Source organism: Neomonachus schauinslandi, chromosome 12, assembly GCF_002201575.2.
Source record: "Neomonachus schauinslandi chromosome 12, ASM220157v2, whole genome shotgun sequence".
In the NCBI taxonomy this organism is placed as follows: Eukaryota; Metazoa; Chordata; class Mammalia; order Carnivora; family Phocidae; genus Neomonachus; species Neomonachus schauinslandi.
Window position 1 is genome coordinate 4,006,077 of NC_058414.1, and position 26,202 is coordinate 4,032,278.

Sequence of the window (26,202 nt, forward strand, 5' to 3'; positions counted from 1 at the left end):
TATTACATCAAAATAAAAAGTTCTAAAACTATCAAGCACCTAGATATAAACAGAAGTAAAATATTTATAAGACCTCTGAGAACAATCATAATTGGGACACATTTAAATAAAGATGTAAAGGAAGACTTTTTTAAATGAAGATGCACAAACACATATCCATAAGCACACAGGCATGCACACACGCACATTAACTAACTGGAAGATACAATATTGGTAGTGTGGCCACTCTCCCAAACAGATTTACAGGTTCAGTGAAGTCACAATCGAAATCCAATAGCCATTTTTGTAGAACTTGACAAAGTGACTGAAAAATTTAAGTGGAGAGGCAATGGCCTCATAATGCGCAAGTATGTGCCTTATCAGAAATCAAAACTCTTGAAGTTACACTAATTGGTGAAGAGATAGATCAGTATTACAATGAAAAAAGAGAGTGCTCAGAAACATATCTACCTATACAAATACAAGTGAGCACTGAGTAAAGCATGAACTTTTCAATGAATGGGCCTGAGAAGCTAGGCATTCTATATGAACAAAACCAGGCTGCAACTTTACATAATACAAAACAATCCAACGGAGAGAAGCCATACCACCTACTCTTGCTTAAATATGAGTCACACTTCATTCCTTCCGTCCTCCTCAAGCTTTTACAACACATGAATAATTTTTTTTTCTTGTGCCTCTTAAACATGCTAAATCTACCCATGTTCTCTATGGCCATCCATGGCCAGTAGTGAGTTATTAAGCATGCTATGCTAAGTCTGGCCTTTGTATGAGTTTTCTCTCTGCCAGGAAAACTCAGTTCACAGATCTCTGCATGACGTGCTTCTTACCACACAGGGCTCAACTCAAGAGTCATTTTTTTTTTTTTTATTCTTATATTATCCCCATACATCATTAGTTTTTGATGTAGTGTTCCATGATTCATTGTTTGTGCATAACACCCAGTGCTCCATGCAGAATGTGCCCTCCTCAATACCCATCACCAGGCTAACCCATCCTCCCACCCCCCTCCCCTCTAGAACCCTCAGTTTGTTTTTCAGAGTCCATCGTCTCTCATGGGTTCATCTACCCCTCCGATTTCCCCCCCTTCATTCTTCCCCTCCTGCTACCCTCTTCTTTTTTTTTTTCTTAACATATATTGCATTATTTGTTTCAGAGGTACAGATCTGAGATTCCACAGTCTTGCACAATTCACAGCGCTTACCAGAGCACATACCCTCCCCAGTGTCTATCACCCAGTCACCCCATCCCTCCCACCCCACCCCCCACTCCAGCAAGCCTCAGTTTGTTTCCTGAGATTAAGAATTCCTCATATCAGTGAGGTCATATGATACATGTCTTTCTCTGTTTGACTTATTTCGCTCAACATAATACCCTCCAGTTCCATCCACGTCATTGCAGGATGTGAGGGCGATCTGGCTGCGACATCTGTCACCCCATTGATCACCAGGGTTGATTCGGCTGACCTGGCTGGCTAGGCGGGTGTCCCCTTCCTCCCTCACCGCTCCATGTGTGTCCCTCCCAAAGCTGCGCGCTCGGTCGAAGAGGACGACCTTCCCCGATAGAGGAGGACCGTTCTTCGGTCAAGGGTATAGGAGTAGCTGCGCTTCCCTGCTAGAACCTCCAAACAAGCTCTCAAGAGTCACTTTTTGAGTGAAGTCTTCCTTGAAATCCAATTAATGTAGGCTTTTAGTCCTCCGTCCAAACCCTATTTATTCTCCCTGATGGTCAGTCTCATTTGAACCCACAGCCTGGTGCATTTCCCACCCTTCTCTGCCCTGTTCTAGGTCTCTTAGAACTGACATCAACAGCCTCCATCACACGGGTCCCTTCCTTTTGCGTCTGGCCAAAGAGAGGCTCCATTAGAGGACCGCAGGGCAGGGCATCTGCTGCCCTCTTGCTCACTGAGGTTTCTCTGGAGTTACTGCCTCGTCATATGCCCGCAGCCCGCACCGGGCAGCCCGTCTCCGGCGCCGGCCCTTGTAAGCTCCTGCATCTTCTCGTCCTTCCAGCCTGGGGATGGAAAAGGCTTCACAGTGTCGCAGTCCCGGGCGCCTCAGCGTACCTCACTGGCCCCCTTCACCCGGCCCAAACCTCTGACAATGGCACTTTCGTTAAATGCTATTCAAAATACTAGCAAGTAGGCCTCTGTTTTCCGTTTGGACCTGACTGATACACTAGAGCATATCACATCACCTTGCTGAAAATTTTTACTGTGCCTATCACCACGTGCAATGATTTTATTCACTCCTCTGAGTTGTTTGACCTGATAAAGTTAAACAACAGAGAAGCAACTTTTTAGGTCAATCATCAACGTATCCCTAGGGCTTTACACTTAGTAATAAGTACCATATATATTTCTGGATTCTAACACATTTCTGGTTGGATAAAACATAAAATGATGCCATTATTGTAATAAAGGTATTTATGAGTTGCTGAAAGATAAGTAGGAATTGGCTCATCGAGGGTAGAGCAAGTTATGCTATGAAGCCAGGGTTTTATCACTGAAGGTTTCGAAGTGAAGAAATGAAGGGATTACATGTGGAGTTTAGAAGTACAACTGAGAGCAATGTGAGGTACGGACTGAAGAAGAGAAGAGGGATGGCAGTTAAGAGGAGAACGTAATTGTTCTAGGCACACACACAACATGGAATTCAAAGTAGATGATTGTAACAGGAACAGAGACGAGGAAATAAATTTGGGAGAAAGACCCAAAGGAGTGTGTAGGGGGGCAGTGAGGGAGAAAGAAAGAAAGGAAAAGGGACGAAAGCCACGTGGAGTGTTGTCTAGTTCACGAGCCTCGAGTGGGAGGGTGTGAGCCTCCGCAGCACACAGTGACATGAGGGACCCAGGCCACGTATGGTTTTAAAAGTCTGCTTTTTACTGTTTGGGAAGTGATGCTCAGAGTCCAATACAAGAAGTTCCAATAAGTCTGTAATTACACCTCTACTGTGGGAGAGGTTAAGATAGGGTGACTATTTTAATCTGAAATAACATACCAAAAAATATCCAAGTCAAACTGCTCGCTTTTTAAAAAGTAGTAGTCACATTTCTGTAAATTTATATAAGGAAATAACAAAATATAAAAGCTGATTAAGTATAATTGTAAATCACCTTTAATATAGTAGTAAAAATAGGAAATAATCTAAAAGGTCAACATAAACAAAATGCTGAAACATAGTTTTTATTGTTAGCTGTTTTAAATAAATAAAACTAGTACGAAGACAGCAGATTAATACAGAAATATGTTTATAACTTAATGGTTAACAGAAAATAAGTCATAATAATTTCATTATTCCCACTAAACCATTACTAACAGCTCTATTAAAATTATAAATTTATGAAGACAAAGATCAAGTGACACTACACAGAAATGATAAGTTTGAATTACTAAAGAAAAAAAAAACCCTTGTAAACTTTTTTTCTTCACAGTGCCTTTAACAATGCTGTTTAAGCTTTAGGGGAAAATTTAATATTTTCACATTTTATTATGAAATATAACCCATGGAGAGAAAAAACAAGACATAAATATACAATATGATGAACATTTGCATAGAAACCTGTCTAGAAACAGTGTAGGCCGTAACACAGAAAACTGGCATTCCCCCAAAATTCCTCCCGTGCCCCCCCCCTCCAATCACACTCCCTTCCGCCCCTCCAGAAGCCAACACTCTTCTGTCGTGTGCTACTCATTTCCTTGGATTGCATTATAGTTTTAGCACTCATGAATAAATCTAACAGAGGTTAGCTATGCCTCAATTACGTGGATTCTGTGGTGGTTCACTTCTCTCCGAGAAGCTGTGTTTATAAACGGTATCCATATGATTGTGATCCCTACTCATTCATTCACTGTCATTCCTGTAAAGCATTCCATTGTATGAACAGATCACTGTTTCTTCATGTGTTTTACCATTAATGGACATTTGGGTTGTCTCTGGTTTGGGGCTACTAGGAAATATGCAAAGATGAAATTTCCCTAAGAGTCAAATGCTAGTCACACAGTGAGTGTGTGCACCACACATTTACTGCACGGCCAAGCTGTGTTCCAAAGTGGCTGGATCTCCACTCAGGCAGGCAGGCTGTGGCTGGCTGCTCCCGGGGGGAGCTCTGCACCCTTCAACACCTAGTTGGGTCATGACTGTTTATTTTCTGCCAATTTCACAGTTGTGCAGTAGGATCTCATTCTGTTTTTAATTTCCATTTCTCCGATTACAAAAAGTTTGAACATATTTTCACATATGCACTGATCATCTGGAATTACTCTTCTGTGAAGTACACTTGTTCAAATCTTTTCCCATTTTTAAAAATTGTTTTGGCTTTTTAAAAAAATGTTTTTTATAGGTTCTTTGTATGTTCTGGGTACTAGTCTTTTGTTGGTTATATCCACTACAAATAATTTTCTCATTCTGTGGATTATCTTTTCTCTCTCTGCATTGTCTTGATAAACAGAAGTACTTAATTTAGTAGAAAAAAATATCAGTCATTTTTTATTAAGGTTAGTGATTTTTGTGTTTTGGGAAATGGTTTTTCTGATCCTAAAGACATGATGATATTTTCCCACATTATATTCTAAAATATTTACAGTTTTTCTTTATGTATTTATGTCTATAACACATCTGGAGGTGATTTTTTTGACTGGGTCCAATTTCATTGTTTTTCTATATGGCTTGGCATTCCAGTATTACCTCTCTGACAATATTTGTTTTACGTATTTAAAACCTATGTTATTTATTAAGTATTCACAAATTTAGTAATAATATATAATCTTCTTTCATAGATTTATCCTTTTATCATCATGTAATGCCCTCTGTGTATATGGTGAGACTTCTTGCCTTCAATTGTTTGTCGATATCAGCTTTTTTTAATCATTATTTTTCTTGGTTTTTGGATTTAAAATTAAAACAAAGGTTGAGGGTTTGCATGTCTGAGCAGAATAAATTTCAGAGTCTAAAAGATCTTATTAAAAACAACTCTATCTACCAAACAATTCACTTTCACTGCATAAAGTATAAAGCTACACAAGGACTTTATTACTAAAATCACCTCATTAATAAAATCATCTCAAGATGTTTAAATACTCTAACCTGTAACCTAATTATTTCTGACCACTCACAAAGACACTGTATCACTATCAAAGAGCTCCTTGCTTGAGTCTTCCTGGGATTCCCAAAAGTTTGAATGTACAACAGCAAATCTTAAGTATAAAGAAAGCAACAGAAATTAACAATATTGCATAAACTATTACTGAACTATACATCTGATCCTCAACAATCCATGTAGAAGGAAAGTTATCTTATCTAGGCACTGCCTTATCAATGCTACTATTCAAGCACTTCCCTGAGGTGTTACCATACAAACAAGAACAGGCAAGCATTTTACCAGCTACTGCCATTCCCACGCTAACACTCAGGAATCTCTAACTTCCACATGCATCAGAATCACCTAGAAAGCTTGTGACAGATGTAGATATCTGCTTCCCATACCTTGATTTGTTTTTGAAAAAAATCTTTGGGTAATTTTGGTACACATCAGAGTTTTAAAACCACTGCCATAATTTTAAGAGGAAGAAAAAGAAGGTGATGTGGGATATTATGTCAAAAAATGTTATTTAACATACAAGTGGTTTTTTTTTTGAAGTGATAAGAATAAAATGAAGATAAAAACCAAGAGATGCAGAGTTTTACAGAAATAACAGAAACTACAGAAATTACCAGGAAATCATATTTCAGAATCTGTGTTTTAAAAAAATTCTATCAGAAAACAATATAATACTCTAACTGGTGTTTGGTTTTGTATTATCTTCATGATATAATTTATGAAATTATGAGACATCTATAATTCACAATTTAATTAGAATCTTCTTTTTCAGTGCTAAAATGATTGACAAAATCATGCATATAATAAAAGCAATGCTAAATGTGAAATTAGAGAAGTATTTTACAGTGAAAATTAATTTAAAATGCTAAACAAACTAGAAATGAAGAACACAGGTAGAAATGTTAAGTCTCCACTAGTTTATCAGCAAGCAATCTTTACCTGTCATCTACAAGTAAAATTGCATGAGTAAAGTAAGACATCAAAAAGAGAAGAAAACACTGCTCACTTCACTGACTGCTGAGAAAGTAAATAACCTTCTCTCATATAATGAACATTCATGTCCCAATCAATCTCCTTTGTTAAACATAAACTCGTAGTATCTTCGTTCTGGAAATAAGTGGTTTTACGAAGTACCTCGTGTGTTTTATTTGCTTCTTTCTAGTATTCCATTTTATACTCAAATGAAGTTCATTTAATATGTTAATTTTGTCTTGTAACTAGTGTTATATTTTATACTGCCTTCCAATTCAAAGAATGATTTACATGTCTTTTTGAGTAGTATGTGCTCTCTCAAAATTTTGGAGTGATGGCCTTGTGTAATATAGACAAAACCACCATATATGATGGTCACATTAGACTGAGTTCTGTTCAAAAAGCAAGCTCAGTCTCGCTTCATTCGTCTAACAGACGATAACAGCACAAAGGTAATTCTAAATTATTTACTGTATGATGGCATAAGATGAAATTTAGCAAATTTCTAGTTAATAAGTATATACCGAGCAATGATAATGACCCCATAAAATTCAAAAAATAAATTTATTTCTGTCCTCTACTCAAAGATATGACTCCTGCTGCCACATTGAAGTTGAGCTATTCCACTTTGCTCTCTAAGCCCCGCTAAGCCCACAGCTCTTCTGATACTACTCCTCTAGCCCAGGTTATGCAAAACTCTCCCAGAAACCTGATGCTCCTTCCAGCCCCAGCTTGGAGAGTAACTGCTACCCCTGCATCTTCAAAGTTCTACCTCAAGTCCAACATCACCTCGAAGGCGATATCTCAACCACACCCTCTGAGACCCAAGCCATCTGTAACTCCATTTCCTTAATATCATCTCCTTTTCACTCTCTTTCCTGTGGCTTATCAGACCTCTTGTTCCCTAACTGTTCCATGGATGCATCTCCCCTGTCTCTAAACTCTGTGGGCAGAGGCCATGTTTCTGGGAGAGCAAAACAGGAGGCAGAAAATATTTTTGAGATTTGTAAGTTTCATCACATACTCCCCATGGGGTCTGTTGTCAGGAGTAAAATAACTGCTTAATAACTTCATCAAACAGTACAATGCATAACAAACTGAATGTTACAATTACATGGTAAAATGAGAGAATCTGACAACTGTATTATTATCCAAAATTTTATAAATGCAAAAACATTTTAGTACTAAAATTTTTGTGCTTCTCAGAGATTGAACCCTATTATTTCACTTGAAAGAGGTATGCTTAACTATTTCAAAATTCTTGGAATTAATGATACAAACATTTAAGCTTTTTTACTTTATCTTAGGTCTTTATTAAGTGAAAATATAAATTCATTTAATAGACAGCTAAACTACCAGGTTCTGGTTTCACTGTTTGGTTTTCCAGGCTTTCTTCATCATTATCTGTGCTCTGAAGTGATCTACATAATCACAGATCATCAAAATAGTTACAAAGTTGACCTGTGTAAGTGTTTTGTTTGTTACATCTGTGTCATATTTCCTAAGTTTTCAAGTACATTTTGTCAAATTTTATATCCTTTAACAAAAAACTAAGTCAGAAAAAAAACCTAAAAGTAAAATCTAGCCAAATAAATAAAGCAAAGCAAAAGAATATTTAGTGCTCTATTATATGAAAAGGATTTTTATCTAATTTAAGATTGTAGAAAGAGAGAAGAAAAAAACAAGCAGAAGACTGAATGATAATGATACTAATTTATTGATGTTGCTATTAGAAAGCCCTTTAAAACTGAAGATTCAGAGGGGAGGGGGATGGGGGGGATGGGGTAGCCGGGTGATGGGTATTAAGGAGGGCAGGTGTTGTCACGAGCACTGGGTGTTATATGCGACTAATGAATCATTGAACACTATATCAAAAATTAATGATGTACTATACAGTGGCTAACTGAACATAATAAAAAAATAAAATAAAACTGAAGATTATTTGCCTTATTCAACTTTTGAAAACAGAAATTCAAAGACATTGAATCCATGAATTAACTCATCCTAAACAGCCTTAGAACTCTTCTATTATAAGGAAAAGACAGATGAAAGCCAGAGAGCGCTCAGACCCCTTACAGCTAGAACCAAAAGTCAGAAAAAACAACTGGTAATAAAACAATTCATATACTTAATTTACAAAAGGGTAAAACTATACCTAGTCTAGACTATACAAATGTAAACTCATCAATAACTGATTCAAAACAATACATCATTAGGCTCCTGTTAGGGTAAGTAGCTCTAACTGACTCACACCTATTCTTTGCATTTCCTCCCAGGGAACTGCCTAACACTACAACCCCTTTACTGTAATATTAATACAAAGGCTGAAATTAAGCCAGCTTTTTTTCTTTTAGATCTTCAGATTCACATAGTCTTTTCAAACACTGCTTCAAATAAGCTAGAGATATATCTAAATGATAGTAAAAATAAATAATAGGCATTCACTTAGGTATCATGAAAATAAGTGAATTTTCATAAATATAAACCATGAAATTACAGTTCATTACATACCACAGCATTCAGGACATTTTGGATGTTTCAGTATATTCATTCCATACCCTGGAAAGCAGCGATTAATCCAAACCATTTGGAGAGTACCTTCAATATAGTATATTTCAGGCAATGGCTCTGCACGTCTGCCTAGAACTTCTACTTGTTGATTAAAAAATCTCTCTATAAGATTTTTAGCCTAAAATTGAAATATGAGAAAATTATTATCAGAAATAAATGTAATTATAGAACAAATAACGGTGCTTATGTACTTAGAAGCAGTGAAAACAAATTTTTGAGGTCCTTACTTATATTCAATGGATATAAAACATGTAAAATTAAAAGATGTCACTATAAACATCAAATTTCCAAATGTACTTCAAATACAACACAAAGAAACCATTCAGATACATAACCAACATTTTGGTCCCTTTGGATTTTGATAATATATGGATGGGCATATGAGCAAAATCAAAATAGCTCTTTGAAATTAAACCTTATCTAAGAAATGTACTCCATGTGCTTAAAAACATGTTATTTTAAGTAACCTTAAAAGCATATCCCTTAAAAAGGAATACCCTCCACTCCTTCCACAAAGAAAAATTAGGTTTAAAAACAAGAGGAAATGGGGCGCCTGGGTGGCTCAAGTCATTAAGCGTCTGCCTTCAGCTCAAATCATGATCCCAGGATCCTGGGATTGAGCCCCGCATCGGGCTCCCTGCTCAGCGGGAAGCCTGCTTCTCCCTCTCCTTCTGCTCCTGCTTGTGTTCCCTCTCTCGCTGTCTCTGTCAGATAAATAAAATCTTTAAAAAAAAAAAAATTAAAAAAAAAAAACAAGAGGAAATACAGCAAATGTTAAAATTCCCAGCTCTATGCTCCCAAAATTAAATTTATAAAATAATTAAGGCATCATTCTGATCTAGAACTAATTACCTTTCTACTTGTAATAATTATTCTGGCTTGACTCCTAAAATTAACAAGAGGCTTATGATTTTCAGTGTTAAAGCATGAGGTAAGGCCACGAGTTCAAACCCTCTACAAGCCAGTTAGTTCTCCTCAATTTTACCGTTCTAACTTCTAATGCAGTGAGGAACATTAATGAATGGACTAATGCCGATCTGTAGCCACTAAAGGTATACTTCAACTTACTGATTTCTTCAAATGTCTTGCAAATTACATTCCTTGCATGAAAATTATAAGCAAATTATAAGTGCAAATGTTCTTCAATATATTGCATTTAAAGTAAATATACAACTCTTATTCTATTAGTCAATTACTCACCATCTTTTTATAGTTTAAATGGTTTGCTTTTGCTTTTGATTAATCTTGGTAAATTTGTTGGCATTTATTTGGACAAACACATAAATTTTGGTTAAGAAAGTACTTAAGAATTAATTTGATATAAATCTGCTCTCTAGTTAACCATATTTAAATGCCAGGCCATAATTAAAAGTTTCAGGAGACACAATCATAATCACTTAGCTTCCAAATAAATAAATAAATAAATAAATAAATGATGCTGGATATGGGAAAATCTGATAGGAACAAAAATGATCATATAAATCAGATTCCTGTTTTTTATTTCCCCTCTAAAGAGAATAAGGATAGATCTCTTCTTTGACAAAAATAAAAAGAAGGCAAAAAATTGCTAAATCATTCAATTTTTTACATTTAGTATGTTTATGGTTGACATGGGGTTAATTATTTGTACCAAACGGTGAAACTGACAAATTCTCTGAGTTGGGTAAGAATTATGGATTTTAGTGTAAAACATTTTTGACCAATTTGGAGGATGTAAGAACAAATCATAATTACAGAAACTCTCCATAAATTAATTATCTGGTCTAAGATATAAAGAATTAATCTGACTGAATAAACATCAGAGTTCCTGGCCCATGCTACTCCTCCCTTCACCACCCCCCAGAACCTTCAAAGAATGATTAAGTATCTATGGAAGGAATATATTCTACAACGACTGGTCATTAGTCAGAGGACCGGAACAAGAAGCCATTACCATTTCAACAATGAGCAGCCTGTAAATTACATGAATTCTGTAAGAGACAGGTTGAATAGCTTATTTTAAATACCACAATCTGCTCCACTGACCATGCCAAGTTAGGTAATGAAGAAAGGTGACTGGAAAGGCTTTTATATTTGTCGCACATTTGTCCAACAAGCTTAGAAGATGATAACTACTTAACATCATGGGAGTTCTACAACAGGCAACAGATATATGCTATGCAAGACCACAGTCCAACCAGGGCTCCACTATCCACTGGGGGAGAGCTAATATCTACCAGGTAGGTGTTACAGATATTACAGCCATAAGTTAGAGTCCTCTAGAAATCTTTAGTTAGCACCTATATTTGGAAATCTCTGGGGAAAGTAACTATGGTCATCAAATGTGGATGGAATTAAGAAACAAGGAGACAGAAGCTTAAAGGTATCTTGGATGAAAAGGAAACAACTGTGAGTTTGCATAGAAAAGACCAGTGATACTGGTGCTCAGGGAGCAAAAGAAAGAAAGGATATCACATCTCATAAGAGAAGGTCCCAAAGGAGAACTATAAAAAATGACTGAAAAGAAACATAAAGCTGTCATTCTCATGGTGGGAACACTGTAACGTGGATACTATACACACATGCCAGTGAACTGGGCACAGAACTATGAGATAAAGCTCGGTTTCTTTCTTTCTTTCCTATTTTCCTTTATTTTATTATTATTTTTTTTTTGGATAAAGCTCAGTTTCAAAGCAGAACCAAAGGCAGGAAGAGAAAAATAAAAGCTTATGACACAGGGCGGAGCAAGATGGCGGAGGAGTAGGAGACCTGGGTTTCGTCTCCTCTCAGGAATTCAGCTGGATAGGGATCAAACCATTCTGAACACCTACAAACTCAACAGGAGATCGAAGAAAAGAAGAGCAACAACTCTCTCATCAGAAAAGCGACCACTTTCTGGAAGGTAGGACGTGCGGAGAAGTGAATCCGAGGCGATATTTGGGAGGATACACGGCGGGGGAGGGGCCTCCGTTGGCCGCTTCTGGCAAGTGATAGAACCACGGAGCACAAAATCGGAACTTTTAAAAGTCTGCTCCGCTGAGGGACGTCACTCTGGTGGCTAAGCGGGGGGTGGAACCCTCCGGGACAGTGTGGTCTCAGGACCCACGGGTCACAGAAAGACCGGGGGTGCCTGAGTGCGGCAGAGCTCCCAGGTAACGCAGCAGGGAAGCCGGCTGCAGAGGCGGAGCCCAGGCGCGGGCTCTCAGCTCGGGGTTGCCATAAGCCGTGATCCCGGGCACAGTCGGGCCCCTGCTCCTCCAGCAGGGACCCAAAAGCGGCAGATCTGGGGAGACTCACCTTCCTCCCCCGGGAGGAGCCGCGCGGGAGTGCGCCGCAGGGATCTGCTGGGTTTGGAGACTCCACCCGGGGTCGGGTGCCAGAGATAGAAACGCACGGTCACAGACCGGATGAGCAGGGAGTACAGCCGGAGACCGGGGAGACGGGAGTGACTGACGGCTTTTCTCTGGGGGCTCACTGAGAAGCGGGGCCCCCAGTTCTCGGCTCCTCCGGGGCGGAGATTGGGAGGCCGCCATTTTCACTCTCCGCCTCCAAAGCTGTACAGAAAGCTCGCAGGGAACAAAAGCCCCAGAGAGCAAACCCAAGCAGATGACTTAGCCGGGAGGGGGCAAGGGCGGGGCAATTCCGACTCCGGCACAGACATTTGGAAACCACGGCAACAGGCCCCTCCCAGAAGATCAGCGAGAACAGCCAGCCAAGACCAAGTTTACCGATCAATGAGAACGGCAGAACTCCAGCGCTAGGGGAATACTACACATAGAATTCATGGCTTTTTTACCATGATTCTTTAGTCTTTCAAAGTTAATTTTTTTTTAAGTGTCTTTTTTTTTTTAAATTTTTCTTTTTCCCTTTTTCAACCAACAATCTTATCAATCACTTTTTTAAAAAAACATTTTTATTTTTCATTTTTAGAGTCATATTCTATCCCTTCATAGTAGTTACCCGTATTTTTGGCATATATACATAAGTTGTTCTCTCTTTAAAATTTTGAGATAGTTTCTTCTAACAGATCAAAATATACCCTAAATCTCTAGTATATGGTTTTTTTCCTACTCCCCTGCCTGATCACATTCTCTCCCTTTTTTTTTCTTTTTTTAAATCCTCTTTTTTCTTTTTTCAAACAACTTCTTATCAATTCCTTTTATAAAATTTTTTATAATTTCCATCTTTACAGTCATATTCCATCCCTTCATCATATCAACCCTTATTTTTGTACATATATAAGTTTTTCTTTCCTTAAAATTTTGGGAGGCACTTTCTTCTAACAGACCAAAATACACTCAAAATCTAGTGTGTGGCATTGATCTATATACCAGCCTGATAATATTTGATCATATTCCGGTTTTTTGTTGTTGTTGTTTTGTTTTGTTCTGCTTTTGTTTGTTTTTATCTTTATCTTTTTCTTCTCTCTTCTTTTCTCTTTTTTCTCTCTTTCCCTTTCTTGTCCCACTGCTTCAGGTCTTTTCTGATTTGTTTAGAGTATATTTTCTGGGGACGTTGTTACTCTGCTAGCATTTTGTTCTCTCATTAATCTATTCTCCTCTGCACAAAATGACAAGATGGAAAAACATCACCTCAACAAAAAGAACAAGAGGTAGGACCGACTGCCAGGGACCTGCTCAATACGGACATTAGTACGATGTCAGATCTAGAGTTCAGAATCATCACTTTAAAGATATTAGCTGGGCTTGAGAAAAACATGGAAGTTATTAGAGAAACCCTTTCTGGAGAAGTAAAAGAACTAAAATCTAACCAAGTTGAAATCAAAAGGCTATTCATGAGGTGCAATCAAATAGGGGGGCACTAAATGCTAGGATAAATGAGGCAGAAGAGAGAATCAGTGATATAGAAGACCAAATGATGGAAAATAAAGAAGCTGAGAAAAAGAGAGATAAACAACTACTGGATCACGAGGGCAGAATTCGAGAGATAAACGATACCATAAGATGAAACAACATTAGAATAATTGGGATCCCAGAAGAAGAAGAAAGAGAGAGAGGGGCAGAAGGTATAACAGAGCAAATTATAGCCGAGAACTTCCCTAATTTGGGGAAGGAAACAGGCATCAAAATCCAGGAAGCACAGAGAACCCCTCTCAAAATCAATAAAAATAGGTCAACACCCCGACATCTAACAGTAAAACTTACGAGTCTCAGAGACAAAGAGAAAATCCTGAAAGCAGCTCGGGACAAGAGATATGTAACTTACAATGATAGAAACATTAGACTGGCAACAGACCTATCCACAGAGACCTGGCAGGCCAGAAAGGACTGGCAGGATATATTCAGAGCACTAAATGAGAAAAATATGCAGCCAAGAATACTCTATCCAGCTAGGCTGTCATTGAAAATTGAAGGAGAGATAAAAAGCTTCCAGGACAAACAAAAACTAAAGGAATTTGCAAACACGAAACCAGCCCTACAGGAAATCTTGAAAGGGGTCCTCTAAGCAAAGAGAGAGCCTAAAAGCAACATAGACCAGAAAGGAACACAGACAATATACGGTAACAGTCACCTTACAGGCAATACAATGGCACTAAATTCCTATCTTTCAATAGTTACCCTGAATGTAAATGGGCTCAATGCCCCAATCAAAAGACACAGGCTATCAGACTGGATTAAAAAACAAGACCCATCGATATGCTGTCTGCAAGAGACTCATTTTAGAGCCAAAGACAAACCCAGATTGAAAGTGAGGGGGTGGAAAACCATTTCCCATGATAATGGACGCCAAAAGAAAGCTGGGGTGGCAATCCTTATAACAGACAAATTAGATTTTAAACCAAAGACTGTAATAAGAGATGAGGAAGGACACTATATCCTACTTAAAGGATCTATCCAACAAGAAGATCTAACAATTGTACGTATCTATGCCCCTAACATGGGAGCAGCCAATTATATAAGGCAATTAATAACAAAAGCAAAGAAACACATCGACAACAATACAGTAATAGTGGGGGACTTTAACACCCCCCTCACTGAAATGGACAGATCGTCTAAGCAAAAGATCAACAAGGAAATAAAGACTTTAAATGACACACTGGACCAAATGGACTTCACAGACATATTCAGAACATTCCATCCCAAAGCAACGGAATACACATTCTTCTCTAGTGCCCATGGACCATTCTCCAGAATAGATCACATCCTAGGTCATAAATCAGGTCTCAACCGGTACCAGAAGATTGGGATCATTCCCTGCCTATTTTCAGACCACAATGCTTTGAAACTAGAACTCAATCACAGGAGGAAAGTTGGAAAGAACTCAAATACATGGAGGCTAAAGAGCATCCTACTGAAGAATGAATGGGTCAACCAGGAAATTAAAGAAGAATTAAAAAAACTCATGGAAACCAATGAAAATGAAAACACAACTATTCCAAATCTTTGGGATGCAGCAAAGGCAGTCCTAAGAAGAAAGTATATAGCAATACAAGCCTTTCTCAAGAAACAAGAAAGGTCTCAAGTACACAACCTAACCCTACACCTAAAGGAGCTGGAGAAAGAACAGCAAATAAAGCCTAAACCCAGCAGAAGAGAAATAATAAAGAGCAGAGCAGAAATCAATGAAATAGAATCCAAAAGAACAGTAGAACAGATCAACGAAACCAGGAGCTGGTTCTTTGAAAGAATTAACAAGATTGATAAACCCCTGGCCAGACTTATCAAAAAGAAAAGAGAAAGGACCCAAATCAACAAAATCATGAATGAAAGAGGAGAGATCACAACCAACACCAAAGAAATACAAACCATTATAAGAACATATTATGAGCAACTCTATGCCAGCAAATTAGATAACCTGGAAGAAATGGATGCATTCCTAGACATGTATCAACTACCAAAACTGAACCAGGAAGAAATAGAAAACCTGAACAGACCTATAACCATGAAGGAAATTGAAGCAGTCATCAAAAATCTCCCAACAAACAAAAGCCCAGGGCCAGATGGCTTCCCAGGGGAATTCTACCAAACATTTCAAGAAGAATTAATACCTATTCTTCTGAAACTGTTCCAAAAAACAGAAATGGAAGGAAAACTTCCAAACTCATTTTATGAGGCCAGCATTACCTGGATCCCAAAACCAGACAAAGACCCCATCAAAAAGGAGAATTACAGACCAATATCCCTGATGACCATGGATGCAAAAATTCTCACCAAAATACTAGCCAAGAGGATCCAACAGTCCATTAAAAGGATTATTCACCACGACCAAGTGGGCTTTATCCCTGGGCTGCAAGGTTGGTTCAACATCCGCAAATCAATCAACGTGATACATTAACAAAAGAAAGAACAAGAACCATATGATCCTCTCAATAGATGCAGAAAAAGCTTTTGACAAAGTACAGCATCCTTTCTTGATCAAAACTCTTCAGAGTATAGGGATCGAGGGTATATACCTCCATATCATAAAAGCCATCTATGAAAAACCTACAGCAAATATCATTCTCAATGGGGAAAAACTGAGAGCTTTCCCCCTAAGGTCAGGAACGCGGCAGGGATGTCCACTATCACCACTGCTCTTCAACATAGTATTGGAAGTCCTAGCCACAGCAATCAGACAACAAAAAGAAATCAAAGGCATCCGAATCGGCAAAGAAGAAGTCAAACTCTCACTCTTTGCAGATACTTTATGTGGAAAACCCCAAAGACTCCACCCCAAAACTGCTAGAACTCATACAGGAATCCAGTCAAGTGGCAGGATATAAAATCAATGCACAGAAGTCAGTGGCATTCCTATACACCAACAACAAGACAGAAGAAAGAGAAATTAAGGAGTCGATCCCATTTACAATTGCACCCAAAACCATAAGATACCTAGGCAGAAATCTAACCAAAGAGGCAAAGGATCTGTACTCAGAAAACTATAAAACACTCATGAAAGAAATTGAGGAAGACACAAAGAAATGGAAAAACGTTCCATGCTCATGGATTGGAAGAACAAATATTGTGAAGATGTCAATGCTACCTAGAGCAATCTACACATTCAATGCAATCCCCATCAAAATACCATCCACTTTTTTCAAAGAAATGGAACAAATAATCCTAAAATTTGTATGAAACCAGAAAAGACCCCGCATAGCCAGAGGAATGTTGAAAAAGAAAAGCAAAGCTGGTGGCATCACAATTCCGGACTTCCAGCTCTATTACAAAGCTGTCATCATCAAGACAGCATGGTACTGGCACAAAAACAGACACATACATCAATGGAACAGAATAGAGAGCCCAGAAATGGACCCTCAACTCTATGGTCAACTCATCTTTGACAAAGCAGGAAAGAATGTCCAATGGAACAAAGACAGTCTCTTCAACAAACGGTGTTGGGAAAATTGGATAGCCACATGCAGAAGAATGAAACTGGACCATTTCCTTACACCACACACAAAAATAGACTCCAAATGGTTGAAAGACCTCAATGTGAGACAGGAGTCCATCCAAATCCTAAAGGAGAACACAGGCAGCAACCTCTTTGACCTCAGCCGAAGCAACTTCTTCCTAGAAACATCGCCAAAGGCAAGGGAAGCAAGGGCAAAAATGAACTATTGGGACTTCATCAAGATAAAAAGCTTTTACAAGGCAAAGAGTCAACAAAACCAAAAGACAACCGACAGAATGGGAGAAGATATTTGCAAATGACATATCAGATAAAGGGCTAGTATCCAAAATCTATAAAGAACTCATCAAACTCAACACCCAAAGAACAAAGAATCCAATCAAGAAATGGGCAGAAGACATGAACAGACATTTTTCCAAAGAAGACATCCAAATGGCCAACAGACACATGAAAAAGTGCTCAATATCGCTCGGCATCAGGGAAATCCAAATCAAAACCTCAATGAGATACCACCTCACACCAGTCAGAATGGCTAAAATTAACAAGTCAGGAAAGGACAGATGTTGGCGGGGATGCGGAGAAAGGGGAACCCTCCTACACTGTTGGTGGGAATGCAAGCTGGTGCAGCCACTCTGGAAAACAGTATGGAGGTTCCTCAAAAAGTTGAAAATAGAGCTACCATATGATCCAGCAATTGCACTACTGGGTATTTACCCCAAAGATACAAAAGTAGGGATCCGAAAGGGTACGTGCAACCCGATGTTGATAGCAGCAATGTCCACAATAGCCAAACTGTGGAAAGAGCCAAGACGTCCATCGACAGATGAATGGATAAAGAAGATGTGGCATATATATACAATGGAATACTATGCAGCCATCAAAAGGAATGAGATCTTGCTATTTGCAACGACGTGGATGGAACTGGAGGGTATTATGTTGAGCGAAATAAGTCAAACAGAGAAAGACATGTATCATATGATCTCACTGATATGAGAAATTCTTAATCGCAGGAAACAAACTGAGGGTTGCTGGAGTGGGCGGTGGGGTGGGAGGGATGGGGTGACTGGGTGATAGACACTGGGGAGGGTATGTGCTCTGGTGAGCGCTGTGAATTGTGCAAGACTGTTGAATCTCAGATCTGTACCTCTGAAACAAATAATGCAATATATGTTAAGAAAAAAAAAAGAAGAAGAAGAAGAAGGTAGCGGGAGGGGAAGAATGAAGCGGGGGAAATCGGAGGGGTAGACGAACCATGAGAGATGATGGACTCTGAGAAACCAACAGGGTTCTAGAGAGGAAGGGGGTAGGGGGATGGGTTAGCCTGGTGATGGGTATTGAGGAGGGCACATTCTGCATGGAGCACTGGGTGTTATGCACAAACAATGAATCATGGAACACTACATCTAAAACTAATGATGTAATGTATGGGTATAATATAAGAATAAAAGAATTAAAAAAAAAAGCTTATGTAACAGTTTAAATTCTATGAAAGTTGGAATCCATTTCGGAGGTACATACTGAATCCTAGCACTTCAGAACAGGAAAATTTAACTTTGCACTGTGGGGATTATTTCAATCCTGAAGCAAAAGACAAAAGAGTCTACTCTTCACTCAGCAATGTCTCTGCAGTGGTAGTTGTTCCACAAGAATTAAAACTTGCACTAGAAAAACTAGGCTCTTAAGAAGGACTAAAGGCAAACTGTCATTTGCGTTTTGAAATTATTAGAGATTTAAACAGTTACATTAAAAAATTTTAAAGTAGCATATTTCTAATTGAAAAAAGCAAGCCAGAGGCAGTGGGAGTACGAAAAGGACATTTAAAAATACAGGAAAAGATTTCCATTTCCAACCATATGGTATAGTAGGTGTCCTGAAATATGCTCCTGCTACAAATCACCTCACTGAACATAAGAGGATAAAGACTTTGTGTTGCTATATTTCAACAATGAGAGGGAATGAGAACAGAAAGGAAGACAGGAAGAGAGAAAGAGAGAGAGAGAGAAAGAAAGAGAGGCTAAAAACAAGAACTACAAATATAGCTAAATTCCTGATTCATTGCACACCAATCCTAGTATTCCAGAATGTTCTAATTTACCCCCCAGATAAGGGGGGAAAGCCTTAAATCTGTTAAAAACAAACAAAAAAACAAAAAACTCTAAGTAAAACAATGAACCAAGCAAAAAACTTCAGTCACAAAGGGGAAATAACAAGAAAGCCTCTCCATCAAAGCTGGGGAAGGAAAGGGGCTGAGAGGGGAAGATGGAGTGGAGGGATGGGGAAAGCAAAGACTACTCTGTGAATTCCTACACAATAATTTGCTTTCAAGAGGGACGAAAATGGTGCTTATACCCACTGGCCTGAAATCTAAGTGCACTGCTTTAGGGAAAAGAGAAAGGTGACCCTTAGGGTAGCTGTCATGTCTCTACAGGTGGCACAGAAGGAGCAAAACCATAAAATAGCTCTTTAGAGGGAGGCGGAGAAGTGGAGCTGGCACACAAAGCCCTGGCAGTTCAGGGCACTGCCCTAGGGAAAAGGACTGAGTTGCGTTTAACACTTGCTGTGGTTCTCAGCACCCAGCATGGCTCTATGGGATTGAGAGAAGGAATACAACTCTTAAGACATTCCCCCACCCAGGAAAGAAGTAGCAGAATTAAGCAAGTGCATCCACAGAGAAGGTTTGAGAGACTCCCCACCCCACCCTACAAAATCCCTACTCTAGCCATTCCCTCCTAAAGCAAGAGCATAAAGACTGGAAGAAGTGACAATTTCTTTAAATGTGCAGACACCAATCAAGGCTACCAGGATCAAAAAGAAATCAGGGAAATATGACACCAGGAAAAAAAAAAAAAAAAGCTCCAAAAGCAGACTATAAGGATATAAATATCTATGAATTGCCTAACAAAGAATTCAAAATAATCTTAAAGAAGCTCCATAAGCTACAAGAAAACACAGAGATAATCAACAAAATCAGGAAAATAATACATGAACAAAATGAAAAGTCCAACGAAGAGATAAAAACCATAAAAAAAGGACCAAACAAAAATCTGGTATGAAGAATATAATGAATGAACTGAAAAATTCAGCAGAGAGCTTCAAAGGCAGACTCAATCAAGCAGAAAAAAGAATCTGTGAACTCAAAGACAGATCATTTGAAATTATCCAATCAGAGAAGAGAAAAGAAAAAAAGAGTAAAGAAAGCCTTACAGGTCTTACTGACATCTACTAAGTCAACACATGCATTATGGAGGTCCCATAAGCAAGAGAAACACAAAGAAACAGAAAGCTAATTTAAAGAAATAATACCAAAGAACTTTCTAAACTTGGGAAAAGAAACAGACATCCAGATTCATGAAGCTTAAAGAATCCCAAACGAGTTGCACAAAAGGGATTACCAAGGACACCAAGAAACCTTATAACTAAATTGTCAAAATTCACAAAGACTGAATTATGAAAGCAGCTGGAGAAAAGCAACCAATCAAACAAAGGGTACCCCCCTCCTTATGATACTATCAGTACATTTCTCAGTAGAAACCTTGCTGGCCAGAAAAGTGTGTTATAATTCACTTAAAGTGCAGAAAGAAAAAGAAACTACCAACCAAGAATACTATACCCATCAAAACTGCCCTTTAAAAATGAAGATTTAAAAAAAAAAAAGAAGGAAAATGAAGGAGAGCTAAGAACTTTCCCCGGCAAACAAAAACTGAAGGAGTTCGATACCACCAGAAGTCCCAACATCTGTGAGAACACTGCCTTACAAAAAGTGTTAAAGAGAGTTCATCAAGATGAAATAAAAGGATGCTAAATAGCAACATTAAAAAAAATGAAAGTACAGGGATGCCTGGGTGGTGCAGACAGTTAAGCATCTGACTCTTGGTTTCGGCTCAGGTTGTGATCTCAGGGTCATGGGATCAAGCCCCGCATAGGGCTCTGTGCTCAGTGCAGAGTGTGCTTAAAAATTCTCTCGCCCGGGCCACCTGGGTGGCTCAGTCATTAAGCGTCTGCCTTCGGCTCAGGTCATGATCCCAGGGTCCTGGGATAAAGCCCTGCATCGGGCTCCCTGCTCAGTGGGAAGCCAGCTTCTCCCTCTCCCACTCCCCCTGCTTGTGTTCCCTCTCTCACTATGTCTCTCTCTGTCAAATAAATAAATAAAATCTTTAAAAAAAAATTCTCTCTCCCTCTCCCTCCCCTCTCCCCCCCCCATTCTCAACCGCTCACTCTCTCTCTAAAATAAATAAATCTTTAAAAAAAAATGGAAGTATAAATCTCACTGGTAAATGTAAATATATGCGCAAATACAAAATAATGTAACACTATAGGGGTGACACAGAAATCATTAATTAAAGCTAGTATAAAAGTTAAAGACATAAGTATTAACAATAAATGTAACCATAATGGATGCACACTATAAAAGATGTGAATTGTGAAATCAGTAACAAAGTGTGGGGGGGATACAAAAATGTAGATTTTTCATGTGCAGTTATCCACTTAAAATAGACTGATAAATATAAGATTTATATATAAGCTTCATGATAACCACAAAGGAAATAACTAAAGAAAGGAATCAAAACATATCAATACAAAAAAATCAGCAAATAACAAAGGAAGACAGCACCAGAGGAAGAGAGTAATAAACTACACAGCAGACAAAAATCAATTAACAAACTGGAAAGAGTAAGCCCTTACGTAACAATAATTACTTTAAATGTAAACAGATTAAAACCCCCCTGTCAAAACACACAGAGTAGCTTAATGGATAAAGCAAGACCCAACTCTATGCTGTGTACAAGAAAGTGACTTTAGATTTAAGGAAACTCATAGGCTGAAAGTGTAGGATGAAAAAAGATCTGCAGATGAAAACCAGAGCAAGGATGCTATACTTACATCTGGAAAAAAATCACCTCGACAGAGTAAAAAAAAACTGTCATAAAAAACAAAGAAAGTCATTATGTAATGATTAGAGTCAATTCAACAGAATGATATAATAATTATAAATATATCTGCATCAAACATAGAGTATATAAACATATAATGCAAACACTGACAGAACTGAAGAAAAAAATGACATCAATATAATAATACTAGGATACTTTAATACTCCAATTTCAATAATGGATAGAATATTTAGACATAAAATCAGTAAGGAACCACCAGACTTGAACAACACTACACACCAAATGGACTTAACAGAGATACAGAACTTTCCACAAATAGTCATGTTTATAGACACATTATTCATAAGAGCCAAAAGGTGAAAAGTAACCCATTCTGTCTATCAATGGATGAATGGATAACAAAACTTGGCATTTATGTATATGGAATGTTATGCAGCCTTTTAAAAGGAAGAAAATTCTAAGACATGGTACAATATGAATGAACCTTGAGGACATTAAGTGAAATAAGCCAATTACAGAAAGACAATTACTATATGATTCCACTTATATGAGGTATGTAGAAGAATCAAACTCAAAGAAACAAAAAATTGAATGGTGGCTGCCAGGACCTGGAGAATGAGGAAATGGGGAGTTAACATGCCCTACCCACAATGGTGGAATGAATTACATATGAAATGAGAAAGTCTGTAAAATAATGTAAACAATGTTATCACCTATAATAACCTACATACAAAAAAAAGCCACCCAACAAAAATACACTTTTTTTTTTTTTTCAAGTACTCAAACAATGATTACCAAGATAGACCATGTTCTGGACCTTCTAACATAGCTCAACAAATTTAAAAGAATTGAAATCAATGACATCCTTTGGGTAAATACCCAGTAGTGTGATTGCTGAATCACAGGGTAGTTCTATTTTTAACTTTTTAAAGAACCTCCATATTGTTTTTCCAGAGTGGCTGCACCAGTTTGTGTTCCCAACAACAGTTTAAGAGGGGTCCCCTTTCTTCACATCCTCGCCAACACCTGTTGGCTCCTGTGTTGTTAATTTTGGCCATTCTGACAGGTGTGAGGTGATATCTCATTGTAGTTTTGATTTGCATTTTATTTGCATTTCCCTGTAATCTGTTGATTACAAAGATGTTGAGCATCTTTCCATGTGTCTTTTGCCATGTGTAGGTCTTTTTGGAAAAATGTCCATTCATGTCTTCTGCCCATTTTTTAACTAGCTTATTTGTCTTCTGGGTGTTGAGTTTTGTTAAGTTTTTTATATATTTTGGATACTAACTCTTTATGAGATATGTGATTTGCAAGTATCTTCTCCCACTCTGTTGGTTGCCTTTTAGTTTTGTTGGTATTTTCTTCACTGTGCAGAAGCTTTTTATTTTTATGAAGTCCCAATAGATCATTTTTTGCTTTGGTTTATCTTGCCTCAGGAGACATATCTTAGTAAGAAGTTGCTATGGCCGATGTCAAAGAGGTTACTCTGCCTGTGTTGTCCTCTAGGATTTTAATGGTTTCCTGTCTCACATTTAGGTCTTTCATCCATTCTGAATTTATTTTTGTGTATTATGTGAGAAATTTCATTCTTTTGCAGGTTGCTGTCCAGTTTTCCCAACACCATTTATTGAAGGGACTGTCTTTTTCCATTGGATATTCTTTCCTGCTTTCTCGAGTATTAACTGACCATATAGTTGTAGGTCCATTTCTGGTTTTTCTATTCTGTTCCATTGATCTATGGGTCTGTTTTTAATGCCAGTACCACAGGTCTTGATCACTACAGCTATGTAATGTAACTTGAAGTCCGGAATTGTGATGCCTCCAGCTTTGCTTTTCTTTGCTTTGGCTATTTGGAGTCTTTTGCAGTTCCATACAAATTTTAGGATTGTTTGTTCCAGCTCTGTGAAAAGTGCTGGTGGTATTCTGATAGGGATTGCATTAAATGTGTAGATTACTTTGAGTAATATAGATATCTTAACAATATTTGTTCTTCCAACCTATGAACATGGAATGTTTTTCCATTTATGTCTTCAATTTCTTTCATCAGTGTTTTCTCATCTTATTTTATTTAAATTCAAATAATTAAATATAGTGTATCATTAGTTTCAGATGTAGAGTTCAGTTATTCATCAATTGCATGTAACACCCAGTACTCATTACATCACATGCCCTCCTTAATGTCCATCACCCAGTTACTCCATCCCCCCCCCACCACCCCTCCAGCAACCCTCAGTTTGTTTCCTAAGTTAAGATTCTCTTATGGTTTATCTCCCTCTCTGATTTCCCTTATTTTTCTGATTTTCCCTATTTTTCCCCTTCTTTCCCCTATAATTCCGTTTTCTTAAATTCCACATATAAGTGAAACCATATAATTGTCTTTCTCTGATTGACTTATTTCGCTCAGCATAATACCCTCCAGTTCCATCCACATCACTGCAAATGGTAAGATTTCAGCCTTTTTGATGGCTGAGTAATATTCCTCTGTGTGTGTGTGTGTGTGTGTGTGTGTGTGTGTGTGTGTGTGTGTGTACACATACCACATCTTCTTTATCCATTCATTTGTCGATGGTGGGCTCTTTCCAAGTTTGGCTATTGTGGACACTGCTGCTACAAACATTGGGGTGCAAGTGCCCTTTCGGATCCCTACATTTGTATCTTTGGGGTAAATACCTAGTAGTACAATTGCTGGGTCGTAGGGTAGCTCTATCTTCAACTTTTTGAGGAAGCTCCAGATTGTTTTCCAGAATGGCTGCACCAGCTCGCATTCCCACCAACAGTGTTTTATAGTTTTCAGAGTAGAGTGCTCGCTTTGGCAGCACATACACTAAAAATAATTTTCAGAGTAGAGATCTTTTACCTCTTTGGTTAGGGTTATTCCTAAGTATCTTATGGTTTCGGGTGCAATTGGAAATGGGACTGATTCCTTGATTTCTCTTTCTGCTGCTTCATTATTGGTATATAGAAATGCAACAGATTTCTGTGTGTTGATTTCATACCCAGAGACTTTACTGGATTTATGCATCAGTTTTAGCAATTTTTTGGTGGAGTCTTTTGGGTTTTCTGTATAGATTGTATGTCATCTGCAAATAGTGAAAGGATAAAAAAAATATTTGAGGGGATACATGCACCCCAATGTTTACAGCAGCATTATCAACAATAGCCAAATTATGGAAACAGCCCAAATGTTCACTGACTGATGAATGGATAAAGAAGGTGTGATATATATATACAACAGAATATTCAGCCATAAAATGAATGAAATCTTGCCCTATGCAACAACATGGATGGAGCTAGAGAATATTATACTAAGCAAAATAAGTCAGTGAGAGAAGACAAATACCATATTACTCAAATGTGGCATTTAAGAAACAAAACAGAGAGGGAGGCAAACCATAAGAGACTTTAACTACAGGAAACAAACTGATAGGTGCTGGAAGGGGAAGGAGGCAGTTGGAGGGGATAGGTTAAATGGGTGATGGGGATTAAGGAGGGCATGTATTATGAGGAGCACTGGGTTATACATAAGTGATGAATGACAATCCTACTCCAGAAACCAATACGACACTATATGTTAACTAACTACAATTTAAATAAAATCTTGGAAGAAAAAAAAGAAAAGAAATAAAACAAAGGAGAAAAAAAGAGAGAGAGAGAGAGGCAAGCCAAGACACAGACTCTTCACTACAGAGAACACACGGCTGGTCACCAGAGGGGAGTGGGGAGGGGAACAGGTGATGGGGAATCAGGAGTGCACTTGTCGTGATGAGCACCAGGTGATGTATCACTGATTGAATCACTAAATTCTACACCTGAAACTAATATTACACTCTATGTGAACTAACTGGAATTTAAATAAAAATTTAGAAAAATGAAATAAAATCAATGACATATGAAAATACGTGAGATGCAGGTAAAGCAATGCTGAGTGGAAATTTACAGCACAAACCTTCATATGAGGCAAGGAAAAAAAAAAAAAACAATAACCAAAGTCCCTACCTCAAGAAACTATAAAAAGAACCAGAAGACAAAAAAGGAAGCAAATAGAAAAGAAGTTGGAAGTGAAATTTAATGGAACTGAAAATAGGAAAACAATATAGTCAATGTCACACAAAGCTAGTTCTTCATAAAGATCAATAAAATTAATAAAGTTTTAGCAAGAGTGAGAAAAATAACAGAGAAGACCAAACAGAAGGATCAGCAATGAAATGGAGAGTATTACTAACAGGCATTGAAGATAAGTAACAGAAAACTCCAGAGGACTTTATGTTCAAGCATATGACAACTTAGAAATGGACCAATTATTCAAACACCACCAACTATAAAAATTCAACTACAATAAAAA

General features: G+C 38.0%; 1 protein-coding gene across 1 annotated transcript in view; it reads right to left on the reverse strand.

Annotated features, from left to right (window-relative positions):
- Positions 1-240: 240 nt before the first annotated feature.
- The window catches only part of LOC110592672 (zona pellucida binding protein), a 95,416-nt gene continuing 69,454 nt past the window's right edge, over positions 241-26,202 (reverse strand). Inside the window, exons 8-12 of the mRNA XM_044920209.1 lie at positions 8,581-8,758; positions 6,037-6,043; positions 5,114-5,194; positions 1,906-2,013; positions 241-304 (exon numbers count right to left, since the gene is read on the reverse strand). Coding sequence (XP_044776144.1) covers positions 241-304; positions 1,906-2,013; positions 5,114-5,194; positions 6,037-6,043; positions 8,581-8,758 — 438 coding nt within the window. The remainder of the gene's footprint in view (positions 305-1,905; positions 2,014-5,113; positions 5,195-6,036; positions 6,044-8,580; positions 8,759-26,202) is intronic.